Source organism: Mytilus edulis, chromosome 2 (assembly GCF_963676685.1).
Source record: "Mytilus edulis chromosome 2, xbMytEdul2.2, whole genome shotgun sequence".
Lineage (NCBI taxonomy): Eukaryota > Metazoa > Mollusca > Bivalvia > Mytilida > Mytilidae > Mytilus > Mytilus edulis.
Window position 1 is genome coordinate 93093773 of NC_092345.1, and position 14717 is coordinate 93108489.

The 14717-nt window shown below is 30.3% G+C and overlaps 1 protein-coding gene across 42 annotated transcripts in view; it reads right to left on the reverse strand.

The window, feature by feature from the left end:
• The window catches only part of LOC139513458 (cordon-bleu protein-like 1), a 65719-nt gene that overhangs the window by 22748 nt on the left and 28254 nt on the right, over window positions 1–14717 (reverse strand). For 24 of the 42 annotated variants that reach the window (XM_071301954.1, XM_071301952.1, XM_071301970.1 and 21 more), the window contains 2 exons: window positions 5323–5541; window positions 1810–2053 (listed from right to left, as the gene is read on the reverse strand). In XM_071301954.1, coding sequence (XP_071158055.1) covers window positions 1810–2053; window positions 5323–5534 — 456 coding nt within the window. In that variant the 5' untranslated portion in view covers window positions 5535–5541. Of the gene's footprint in view, window positions 1–662; window positions 819–1809; window positions 2054–2113; window positions 2370–5322; window positions 5542–8943; window positions 9072–11653; window positions 11768–12664; window positions 12946–14717 lie in introns of those variants that run through there. The other 18 variants (XM_071301997.1, XM_071301988.1, XM_071301986.1 and 15 more) reach the window with 12 other exon arrangements.

Sequence of the window (14717 nt, forward strand, 5' to 3'; positions counted from 1 at the left end):
ATGTGAAATAAAAGACTTGCAGTATTATTTTGCTTGCCATGGCCATTTTCGTCAGGTTTTCTAGATTTTTTTAAAAGCAATATTTCTGTGGTAAGAGAATTTGGCAAACACTATGCAGAAGTTTGTAACTAATTGATGGGTGTTTTTTCTTTTGTATCCCCCCCCCCCCACCAGTTACAACCCAGTATCAATTTTGCAAACATCACCAGCAATGCAGATTTTACAATAACTTTATAACCCAATTTGAAGTAAAATTTGCAAATATATATAACATTAAAGACAATGTTTTACAATTTTTTATCTACATTTAATATCAATAATTCATTGTTTTACAGAGTAGAATTCTAAGCCATTAAAATGCATTACAACACATTTAAATTTTAGTAATCATATCATGCGTCTAATGTCATCATTAATGTCAAGCATGCTCTGGTGAACTTTTAGTATTTTTTATAAACATATCTCTTAACATAAAGTGTAAACTTAACCAAGTCCATCTTATTCACTTATCCATTTCACCTTTTATTTCAGTTTATAGGTAAGTGAAGTTACTCCTAATCTAAGAGACATAAATTTTGTATTTAATTGGATAGTTATAAAATTCATTAAATTTATAAATCACCCTATTAATTACCAATAAACTACATTAATAGTGTACGTACATGTCTGCTTGGTAAAATTTGCCAGTGAAAGTTCGTTGTGTAATACTTGTCTGTATGCAATAATATGTCATGGTTATAGCATGAGAATTTTAGAATCCAACAGAATGACTCTGTACATGTCGATATGAGGTTATAGTCCATATCTAAGTAAGTTTGTGGTAATACAAGGATATAACATTTTCTGTTCACAGTACTTGCATGCTAGACTGGTGTATCCTTGATAAATATGTTATATACAATACGATTCAAAACTCATCATTCAAACCAATTTCTTTCAATTTTAAAATAATTTCTAGTTTGTACTGATGACCTGTATCTAAATCTCAGCAACCTCAAATGTACTGAATACAAATGTATATTACACTGAATAGTACAATTGTCAGCAGTCATGGAAGGTGGCTTCACCAATGTCTCAAATTAAACACAAATCTTATTTCCTCAGTTGATATACATGTATATAACTACCGATTGCTGGGTCATAATCAAAATAAAGTCAGAGTGACCTACATATGTACATGTATTTGTTGAGAGAGGCTGATTTTATTCCTAAGGTGCATCCTTACACCAAGTAGTTGTAAAATGCTTTGTATCACAGATCTGACATACTATGTAATACATTGTATTTCAGAAGTCAATGAAGTTTAAAATGCATGTAAAAGATGCTTTCTTTTCCATGGGAGGTCCTTGCCTAGATGCATTATTACGCTAAGTTATAAGATTGTAGGTCATTTAGTACTTGCTTACTAAGGTATAATAATTAACACAGGTATAGTTTGAATAAACTGATCTTATCAGAATAAGGAATGTCATATAACAGCCATGTTTTCTCTTAATCAAACTAAAATATAAACAAAGGGCCTAAAATACAGCATACCTGCCAACTTGGTTCATATTGGACCAGTTTCAGACAAGACAGAAAAACTTGACAATTTTTGGTTTAAAAGTACTATCCCTATCTACGTATATCAAGGTATGTGAAAAAAACCATGTGGCACTGCAAAATGTTTGATGATCATTCAATTGTTCAACATAAATTTTTTCCAGTATTTTTTTTTATTGCATGGTGCTGTGTGTATGAATATTCCATGGGAAGATACTTTTTTATCCATATGTCTAGCTATATACATTCTCTAATTTACATACATACCTCAAAAGGTTGAGCATTCTTAACATTTCGTTGCTTTTCAGAATCTCCCTTTTTAGGAGCTAATTGAAGAGTAAGATGTCTAGGGGTCCCATTAATATTTTTAGGACACAAGGACCCAATAGTTTGGTTTGGTTTATAATCCACTGGTTTTCTTGTTTCCTCATTCAGAACCACAATTGTATATCCTGCAGGACTTAACTTATTCGTTGCAGCTAAATTCACTAATAAATCCATCATGGGAATGCTGAAATTAACAAAATTATTATCTGTAATTAAAATTAATTAATAAAAAGAAACACTCTACCTGTGAATTTTCACCTGTGTCAGAACATGAACCACCTGTAGTCAGTTTTAGAGTTTTCTTCTTCCTTTTAAACATTGTAGTTTTATAATAGCTTTAGCCATGCACGATTACAGAAAATCTATCCAGATCCTGACCCCTTAGATATCAAAGGGTCCCTCAAAAGCACAGAACATCCCTTCTTAATATTCCCATTCAGGTGTTGTTGTGTGTGTATACATATTGACTAGCAGTAAGGTCACATGACCCCTCAATGGATGAGCAGGTAAATCTACTATAGTCTGTTTCTTTTAAATTAAAATCAAATTTATATGTACCTAGTATGAGGTTTGTTTCTGTAGTTTCCTTAATGTGGGCTTATGTTAATTATAAAATATGTAAACTATAGAAATTTTAAAAGTTAATTTAAAATTAAAAGACGATACAATACTTTTTTACATAACAGGATTACTTTGTGCAAAATTTTATTACAAAATATCATACTACTCAAAAGTTTATTGCCTTGTTCTTTTAGTCCCAGTCTTGACGTTTTTTATTCTTATTTTCCATCCAACAATTTATATACAAGCGACTCTAGCACATTTTCTTCCTAAACAAGAGAACTTTAAAAAACCGAACAAAGATATCATTATTTCCAAGTTTCAGACTATTATATCAGCAATTAATTTGAAACTTTTTTTCTGTCTTTAGAGATATTTGTAATGGTTCTAGGTGTATTTTAAAGGACTAACCTGGAATCTAATGCATTTCATTATTTTGAAAACTTTCAAAAATATTGGATTTAACTTATTCAGAATACAGACAAATATATTGATGACAATTCCGTCTTGGTATAATCAGGGATTTGTATAGTAAGTAACTATACAAATCCTTGGTATAATGATATGCATGAAGAGTATATTTTTGGTATTATAGAAGAAGAAGAAGATATTTATAACCGGGACTGCTAAAGATTATATAACATAGACCCAGATTATAATGAAATTAAGTTGCAGTAAATGTCAGATAGATTTAAAGTAATTCTTCGTAAATGTGTGATATTTAAAAAATATGTCATTAAGAAGGATAATCACACAACTGATATATGATTTCATTTTTTTCACTTAAAAACTTACTAGGTATATTCAACTTCTCCTTATTTGTTTGTTAAATGGTTATATTTTAATGTCATTCACCCTTTTTATATAGATTTTTACCTTTAACTATCAATATAGAATAGACTTTAATATTAAGATCAAAGCAAGAGTTGATCAATTTTAATTTTGTAACAATTGAAGTAGTGTAGATTTCAATAAGAAATTCCAGGTGTGTAAAGGTTTGTCCAGGTGAATACATCTCACTGTATCCTGCAGTGTACAATTCTCTAATTACAGGTGTTACTTTGTTAATTACATGTATTCTATGATAATTATAGATTACACAAAGACTAATGATTTATTAAATTTATAATCTCCCTGGCAAATGCTATCTGTCTCTGTAGAAGTGATCCTTAATCTGGACTACTTAGGGTATAATTTATAATTCATATGACACTAAATAAAACAAGTTTAAATAGGAAAATATATGTTTTAACATAGAAAGTTTTTTTTCCAAAATAATAAATGGAAAGGGAGGAAAACTCTACATTTATTAGAAACTACATCTGTCAAGTTTAATGTTATGACTAAAATCAAATATGTTCCAAAGTTTGCACCTTTCAGTTTCTAAAATTTTCAAATTTTGTACAAGCCTTATATAAACCATTTGTTTCTTAAATATCTCCTTATATTATATTACCATGCAGTCTTTAAAGAGGTACATTGGATATGTAAAGATATGTCAATCTAATGTCATTTTACTGCTCAAAACAGATGAGGTTATGATTCGCTATCAAGTTTCTACCCTTACAAATAATGAATTTTAGAAAACACTGCTTAAGTTTCCAGATTTATCTGAATGGTTTTAATTTTTGATTCAATTAATGATTGAATTCAAAACATTGACATTGTCAATTCTAAAACATTAAAACAAAATATTGAATGTAGTTAATTTTTTAATCAGAGGTATATACTGATCAAATGGTTCACTCACAGTTATCTATTTCTCTATACTTCACACATACACACAAATGTCATTATTTTACATAGTTTCAGAGACAAGAGCGACAAAAGTTTCATTGATATGTCAGTATCACAGAAAATAATGATAAAAAGTGTGGAAGGAAACTGGTTATTATACATCTACCAAACCACTAATCAAGGGTATACCAAACATTGCTCACAACACATGACATATTTTCCCCAGTATACAATGTGTTTTGTTTGTTCTCTTTTACATATATATATATCTGACAATGAAGAAAAATTATAAGGATGCATTTATTGTACAAAGTAAGGAAGTGATAAACAAAAAAGAACCATGATAACTTTAAAGATAAAAAAAAGATAAATTCAACTTTCGCATTTCAAAAAATTGCACAACAGTACTGCAATTCTGTTACAAGTTAAACATGGTTTGACATAAATAAAATGTATCGAGATAAAATTCCATTTAGATTTGTATGAACTGCCCACTCAAAATAATTAAAACTATGTACATTATAATTGAAACTAATAAATTACTCAGTCCACCCATAGGACTTCTTTTTCATTGATGATGATAAACTTAAAACAAATAGAGTTATCTCCCATTCCTTACTTTTTACTTAAATCCATTACCATGCTGAACTTAAAATTACTGTAATGGTACATATTTTCTTGTTGTACTATTTAGTATCATAAAAGTTTTACCCAGATGGATCTTTATTACTTTCTAGAAAACAAATATAACCTATTACTATTACCAGAACAATAACATAGGTGATGCTTACTATTACAGATCATATTTCCTGGAATGTTTGAGTGTTTGTATTAACTATGAAGTTGCTTGAGGTGATTATACCACGTACTGATGATTATAAGTGTTTTTTTTAATGTACTCACTTTACCACACCTTTTACTCTTTCAGCAGTATAATACCATAGCTATATTTGGCAAAACCTTTTGTAATTTTGTGTCCTCAATGCTCGTCAACGTAGCTATATTTGGCCTTTTTACCTTTTTTTATTCAAGCATCACTGATGAGTTGATTCTGGAAGAAACACACGTCTCATGTAGACAACTTTTTATATGGGTATCTATAATGAGTTTATTAACATCATCAATATATCCTTTACAGGATAGGTACAAACTTACTTTGAGTTGACACTTGTGTCCCTGACATTCCCCTCTGGCAATAGTACTGTTAAATCTACATTCTCATCAGCTATTTCATTCATGTTTTCATCATCTGGCGGATCATTTGCATAATAAAGTGAAGTACTTCCATTGCCATTACTTATCACAGCAGCGTCAGAGTTCTTCTTTTTCATTCTTGGAGGAGGAGCCCCCTTCCTCAGGGAACTCATTGCCCTACTGAAAAAGAAAAAAAAAGAAACCCATCACTTTATGTTCATAAAACGGGCGATACCTTTTTGCGCAAAAAGTAACTCATTTGCATCACAACTTAATTGCGCTAATACTTCTTTTGCGCCACCTAATTTTCAAAACTATAGGTATCATTTGCACCAATAAAATAATCATCTAATTGCGCCAATTTTATTTATTTTTATTTATATATAACAACTAAATGATTGATATAGGTAAAAAATATTTACAGGTAAATGTGGCGCAATTTCATTTTATTTATTGGCGCAATTAATACCATCAAAATAAAAGAGTGGCACAATTAATACCTTTTCAAAACTGCAATTGGCACAAATTGATTCTGCCCCATAAAACTGACAAGTTGCTCAATATATCTATATATATATGCACCTCAATTAGTTTGATATTTGCAAGTTTAGTTTTTTAATCAGAGTTATCTCTCTTATAATATATATTTTTTATAGATCTGTATTAAAGTCAATGATGATGATAGATGTCTGTTTAACATCCAAGGGCACCTTTGGACAAAATAAATGGTAATGGGATATGAAAACAAACCCAATGTAGTACAATAATGACATACTGATTCTGATTTTTAACATGCAGCTTTGCTAGGTCATAACAGTCTGCAGAAGGACATGTCACCATACCGTCCCACATTATTTTCACTCCAAGAAAATATTTGTTATTACCAAAAATGTCATGTGCTAAGTAGAGAAGCAGCAATTACTAAGTCTTAGATCTATACTTTCAGACAGCTTTGTATTAAAACCAAAACCACAATAACAAAAACAATAACTCCAAAATAGACATCTTCAATATTTTTCTACAATTTGTGCCTTTACTGTTTGCAGCAGTAGAGTTGTCTTTGCAGTATAATGTATAAGAGGTATAACCCTTTTTTCTGCTTTATTTAGCTGAATGTTTCATATTAAAAAATATTCAGTTAACTTCAAAATAACACTCTACATAAATGGGACCCCCACTGACCCTCCTCAATTTTTTTTAATCAAAAGAGAATGTGTATCTAGTATAGGACCCCACTGACCCTCCTCAATTGTTTTTTAATCAAAAGAGAATGTGTATCTAGTATGGGACCCGAATGTAGGACAGAAAGTCACAGGACAAAAAGTCACAGACAAAAAGTCACGGACAAAAAGTCACAGGACAAAAAGTCACAGGACAAAAAGTCACAATTCATTTTTTCTGACTATTTTCTTTGAATAAAAACTGCTTATTTCTAGAAAAATATTTTTGTATTTTTCTTGAACTATTGTATATATAAACCAACTTTGTTAACAAAATTTATCCAAAAAATATCAAAGATGATCAAATAATTGTTAAAAAAACAAATGTCAAAATGGCTGGGCACTTAAATGGCTTCATGGTGCCAAGAAATATATCTTTTGCATGATTAAAATTAAATAAATCTTGATTTTTCAAGTATAATGACACATTTCCTCAACTTTAATATGAATATATGTATTAAAAGTAAATATTTCAAGATATTTCTCTTATATATTCAAACAATTGTCAACAAATTGTTTGTGACTTTTTGTCCTACCAAATTTGTGACTTTATGTCCTGTGACTTTTTGTCCTGTGACTTTCTGTCCGTTTACCCCACTGACCCTCCTCAATTGTTTTTTAATCAAAAGAGAATGTGTATCTAGTATGGGACCCCACTGACCCTCCTCAATTGTTTTTTAATCAAAAGAGAATGTGTATCTAGTATGGGACCCCACTGACCCTCCTCAATTGTTTTTTAATCAAAAGAGAATGTGTATCTAGTATGGGACCCCACTGACCCTCCTCAATTGTTTTTTAATCAAAAGAGAATGTGTATCTAGTATGGGACCCCACTGACCCTCCTCAATTGTTTTTTAATCAAAAGAGAATGTGTATCTAGTATGGGACCCCACTGACCCTCCTCAATTGTTTTTTAATCAAAAGAGAATGTGTACTTAGTATTCCTGATAGACTTAAAAACTAGGCACATCTTCCTTATTTGAAAATATAGATTGCTGTTTAAATTAAATTTCTTTTAGTTTTCTTTTACAATCGTTTTTCAAATCTTAGCATACCATAACCTATCCTTAGATTGAAGCATTTAAAAATAAATCAAATATTTAAAGACACAACAATCTGTTTGCTCATTATATATTCACATATATGTTCTTGTTATGTATACACGATTAACCTGTCCTTGTCAGCAGGTCCTTACAATGTGTGTACTAAATCACCTACAATATTAATTTTCAATTATACAAAGTCATGAATAAGACTATTGTTCAAAAAAGGTATCATTTTTCTCAGAAGAGAAGATATTTAAATCTAGTTTTAGTAGCTTTTGAATAAGGTTGACAATACATCCCAATTTAAATTGTCACCATTCAAAGTATTTAAGAAAAATGCAATTCCCAAAACATAAACTAGTAGGACCCTTTTATTCAAAAAGAGATTTTATTTTTAACTGTAAAGTCTTGTAACTCACATTTAATGTCCTTCTTTTAATGTCTAACAGAATAAGGCAAAAATCCTCTAAATGACATCTTAGCTACTAGCAAAGAAGATGATAAAAGGATGAAAATCTTTATTAAAAAAAAAGAAGTGACCTCAGGCCATATCAATGGCCTTGAAGGCAAAAATAAAATCCAACAAAAAAAAACCCAATATATAAGCTACTGAGGGCTATTCCAGAAAAAAATGTATGGGGGTTGGAAGGCACATTATATTAATAATACATAGGTGATGGGTATCAGAGCAACTTTTCACACTATAATGCACTATAAGTCTCAATTACAATTGTCTGGGTGCCGGGTGCTGACAAAAACCCCATACATTTTTTTCTGGAATAGCCCTGACTATATATCCTGATAAAAAGTGTATCAAAAATACAGATGGACTGACAAACAGAAAGATAGATGTTGTAAGGGACAACATCAAAAGATCAATGTAAGATAAAAAAAACTTAATTCAAATAGTTTGGGGTGGGGGTTGAACTAATGCAAGATTTGGTTATCTGACATTGATTTTTACATATATCAATATGGGTCAATCAATTTTTCCCAAATTAAGTTAAGAGGGGGGTGGGTCAGTGAAAAAAACTATGTGAATTAAATTTTTTTTATCCTTCATTGAACTTTTGATGTCGTCCCTAACAACAACAAATTTGACTTTCAACTGTTCCTTAAATCTTATTCTAGTGTATTTAATATTTTTTCTTTAACAAGGACTTGATTCTTCCCATTGTAACCTTGCCAATTTTAGTCTTATTCTGTTTAGTTGTTGTCTCATCACAATCTCTTATTCCTTAGATTAGTAAAAACCTATTTAATTCAACACAAAACAAAATAATTGATGCTGGCAAGAAACATACATTTACACTTACCATACACACTGAATAGTCCTATATAACAGAAGTAAGGTTTCACTTTTTCATTCTTGGATTTAAAATATATTTTATCTATAGTCCTATCTTAAAAGGACAATTGCTTTATAGATACTTCCCTAACAGGTGTGCTTTTTGCAACAAACAATAAAATATAGATTTTTTTAAGATATTCTAATAAACAAAGAATTTCTGCACAAATGTTTCCTCATCTGATAAATATAAGCTGAAACAGTTCCTGTTTACCTTATGCATTGCTTTGTACATGTTTTTTAAAACTGAAAATTTGTCTGACACCACCGAATACTAATACATAGAGGGCACACAACTTGTATTTTGTTGTCAAAAGAAACACATAATGTTTTCATTATCTTGGTAGTGCATTTAAAGACATCCTGATTCTATCATTTCAACTATAACAAATTATTTTTTCTAAGTATTTCTTTTAAATCAATAGATGTTAGATTCCAAAAATGATAAACCCTGGTCTAATATTGAAGATTGTGTGTGTTTGATTGCTGTCTACTAAATATATCCCTCAGATCTTTTATTCATATAGATAATACATGCGTTTGGTTATACATCTTATATTCTAAAATGAAACTAGTGGCCTTATAAAAAGGACAAAACTTGACCAATTAATTCTAACCTTATCTGAACATTCTTCTGATATAACAAACATCAAGTCCTTTGCCAAATAAATTTAAAGTTGGGAGATTTATTAATCAATTATTCAGAATTCAAATACCACTGTCCACTCATGTTTCTCAATAGAAAGAAATTGTATCTATAACTTAATATTGTCCTTATTCAGACATAAAAACAAATTCAATTCAATTTAAAATAGACAAAACTAATAAAACATACAACTTTTATTGCTGTAAAATTTAGTTGCCCTCTAGACAAAATGAAAAGGTCGATTACAGAATAATATTGGTTTTGTGACCTGTTGTATTCATGTTTCAATTGAAATAATAATGTTTATACACACTGTCCATATGTAAACACTGTATGTTTTAAGTAATGGGTCACTGGTCATATAGAAAACAGAAAAATAATCAATTAGCATTGGTCAGTAGTCACTGAGACTATCCTGTGATATCTCTGTACATAGTATTAGCCTTGCTGTCTCAAACTGTCGTACAAGAGAGAGGTTTAGCTAGCTATATTTAATCCAACATTTTATTCATAAGGAAATGTCTGTAGTGAACAAAGTCAGGACTGGATTTTGCCATTTATTAAGGGACTTTAAGAAGGAGTTACATAAAAAGTCATATTTCCAGAGTAAACACACATAATATATGGTTAATGGACTGTTGTCAAAGCTTTAACTGTTTGGGGTCTAAACTTTAGTTTTGATTACATGTTCCTTTATAGCATGTAGGGATTATGTTGGATGCTTTGTTTAATGACAATTGTTGATGAATTCTTAATATTAACTTGAGGATATTAAAAGAGGACTTTCTGTATTCACCGTAGGCAATGAAGCATTGCTTCTTCTTTGCTTCATGGTCAACTCTCCTAATTTCACAAATAAACTTTAAATACAAGTTATAAAGGACTGAGAATATCTGTTTAATCTTTGATCTTATTTTAAGTAGTCTTTATATTATGTCTTTCAATGGTTTATGTTACGTAAGAAAACTTCCCACTGTTATTAGTCACAGTTAATCCTATACTCTGACCACATGTAAGAAGGTCATGATCTCAGATTAAAGGCTTATACAAGTCAATTCACCTGTTTCACCTATTGTACTCCATGTTTGACTTTAAAGCAATAATTTACAGTTAATTAACACCTTAGAATCTTAATCTTACATAAACTACAAGTAACTTGGTCTTAAAATACTGTTATAGTAAGGACTAAAATGAGTGTGAGAACTACCACTTATAGTAACCTTTAGTATTTACATTCACAAAATGACTACTGTCCTCATAGTTTTACCAAGGAGGTTATATTAATATAACCTCCTTGGTTTTACTAGATAAGTCTTTTTTTCATTTTTTTAAAGACAATCAATAATCTTAAATACAATTAGTTAATTACATCCTTAGGCATTTGGAAAAAAACTAGTACATAATTGTAGAAACGTGTCCTATAGCAAAGATAGTGCAGGTTTATAATATGAATATCCAGGCCAACTAAATGACTCCTCACAGAAAATATTTTTTGGGGCATCTGATAAGCAGAGAATGCCCACATACTAAATGTTGAAAAAAAAAAGTTAGATAAAATTCCTTATAAGCGACCTTTTGCAGTTCAAAATTTTACCTCCTTTACCATTTCACACTTGTTTCCTAGTCAAATTCAGTGCCCATAAACTTGGACCGAAAAATCAAAAGAAAAGTATAAGCTGATTTTTATTTCATCTTATTTTGCTCTAGAAATGAGTACAAAATTGTTACTACCGTAGAACTTAAAAGTTTCACATTATAAAGCCATCAGCTCTTATGTAAAAAGAACTTTTGGCAACTATTTCAAAACCTGTCTGTTTATAAAATTTAAGTTTGTTGTTATTATCTGCATAAATATTTTATATGCGTACAATGTCCTTAACGACAACAATGCACAAATATTTTCTGCATTTGTTGTTAACTTTTATACCTCAGGCATTATATCATATTCAATAGATCATTTCAAAAGCCCTATGATACATAACATATCATACTAAATTTAAATTTCAAATTTCTATCAAAAACTATGCTTTACCTTTAGATTATAGTAATCCTGTAAACTAATGAAATAAATGATATCAAAAACATGGAAATTTACACTTGAAATTTACACATCAATCAATCAAAAAAAGATCACACACCCATTTGCTTTACTTAAATATTCTTATCATGTGTCACATGTAATTTTTACCTGCAATTAATTATTTACAGGTGGAAATTAAATTTTCTCATGTTTGTGGTTTATAGCAAGCCAAAGGTGTTTCCAAATATATATAATATATATATAACAGTACAATAGGCAAAGTGCACTGGTATATGTTATTTTCTGAAACGTACTACAGAATTGATGCCCCCTCTTTATCAAAGAAAGTCATTTTATTTTCTATTTGTTTGTTAAAACCATATTCATGAAGGTAATTTGCAACTCAACTTTCGTAACTTACAACTCGACTTTTGTTTTAACTTGCAACTCAACTTTCTTAACTTGCAACGATAAGAAACCCTCATATGCATGGGTTGTTATATAAACACACAATCATTCATAAGGCTTATTAAAGCTTAAGCACTATAGCTATCACGAGACTAACAAATTCACCAGGGCCTACTTAGTAAACTCAACAGACTCACTCTACTTACCCAAGTTGTACGAATCGAAGTAGGCCCAGAGCAGAGTTCTTGAACCTGAAGATTTTAATTGACCTGTTTATAATTCAGATCTGTAACAATCAGTCAAATGGAGTTTCTATTTCATCCAGAGGACTCTGAATGGGTGGGTGGCAGTGATGGGAATTTGACAAATATAAAAAAGAAGATGTGGTAAAATTGCCAATGAGATAACTCTTCAAAAGAGACCAAATGACACAGAAATTTACAACTATAGGTCACTGTACATCCTTCAACAATGAGCAAAACCCATAATGCATAGTCAGCTATAAAAGGCCCAGAATTGATAACTTAACCTCAAATCTGAGGGTCATAAAATTTGTTCACATCAAGAAAGTATGGTTCATTTAAAGTAGTTTGTATCTGAAATTTAAATGTTTACCTTTTATGAAGTAAATTGTTTCCTAAAACCTGTCCTTCAATAACTAAGATAGTATATCCTTCTGCTTGAATTCAATTTCACTATTCCCCAGAACTGACCACTATAGTTCTAAAGGTTTACTGATACAGAATGGTCATGTCAAACAAACCAATGACATCCATTTAATTTATCAAAACAAGCTAGTTAGTCTATCAGATTGATATAATACTTGCTTCATTAAATCTCAACATTTCAAATTCATTCAAGGGTGACACAAAATTTTGATTTTAATCAAAAAATTCACTAGGCGTAAAAGTGACAGGTATATTATACCATGATAAATGAATCATTGATACCTGGGTACAAAATTGTCCTAAAAATCAATTACCTATGGCTTATATATAGATATCTAATATAATAAAGATATCAGTGAACTTTTATTCATAAGACTGTCCATATATAGTCATACTGTTTTACGGAAAGAAGGTAGAAAAACAACCACAAATTACTTTATATAATTCAATAGAATCTCAACTTGTTGAACATCTAAGGTATCATTAAAAATTTGATAAAGTGCATACGAGTTTGAACATTAAATTACATTAAATTTACACTACCACATATGTCACAAGTGTTATCTTCTGACGTCATAATTGTGCTCCCGAAATCAAAGTTCAACTAACGTTAATGTGTATGTGGCCCTCTACACTGTGAACTGAAGTATTTTCACTGCATGTTCAATATAAATGAAATTAAAATTGATAATATTTTATAAGATCATTAAGAGGATTTGATCACCATTTCATACAAACAAGTGGTGACTGACCATACCAATAGATATAAGAAGACATGGTATCTCAGTGCCAATGAGAAAACTCTCCATCCAAGTCATAATTATTTGTAAATAGTAAACCATTAAAATTGAATGTATGGCCTTCAAAAGAGAATGGCTCACACCAACGCAAGCTATAGAGTGCCCCAAAATGACAGGTGTAAAAAAATTCAAACACATTTATCTTTATTTTGGAATATTCAGCACTTCATTCTTAATATTTACATTCAACAAAATCAACCTGTTTGATGAACGGAAAGTCCCAAAATAAAAACATTTAGGTTTGGTGAATAAATTTCTTAAGAAATTCTTTGATAAAGAATAGAGAACCATAAACAACTGAATATGAAACCTTTGTTCAAAGTTCAGTGACACAACACCATTATAATATTTGTCTATGATAATATAATATTTAAATTAGGCTCTATATCATATAAATTCATGTAAATAAGTTAATAATCCATCAAGTATAATTTTTATGGCCATTTCAAGGTTTTAAATGTATGAAGAGGGGTTGAGCTAAAGTTGTGAAGTGTCAATTCAAAAACTAATCAACAACCTTAATAAGTGTCATCAATGTGTAATCAAAGTTGATGAAATATCATTTACAAAAAAAATGCATTTCTGCTTTCATAAGACAAGTGATAAATAAAGATAGTATGATACCCTGCAAAACAGAGCCTACTCAGACAACAAATAAGGGCAGATGCACTAAAGTAGATATGACCTGATAATGGGATAATTCTTACATCATACAGCAACGTGCAGATTTTAACCAAAAAAAACCACCAAAAAAACAAAAGGTTTCAAGGAAATAATAACCTATACTTAAATGTACAAATGAAAATTAAAACCGGTCTGAAACAATATACTTTATTGATTTCTTAAGGAAAAGAAACCATCCACCTTGTTTGAGGACACATTAAACTTATATCTTGTTAAATGTATTTCCCTAAATTCATTTTTTATAGAATTATATGTTTTTATCTCAACAGACTAGGAAATGATATCATGGCATAGACCCTTTAAATAAACCCTGGTCCCATATATAACAGATTAGAAAATGGTAAATATGTCACAGGCCATTTGGATATATACAATGATCCAGTTTTGTGAAAGATCAGGATAAGGTAAATGATGTCACAGACCCATTAATCCTGGTTACTACTACATGACACACCTGGAAGGTTTAGGCCATAGAGCCTCTGGTTTAACTATGGGCCAGTATGGCTCAGACCATCT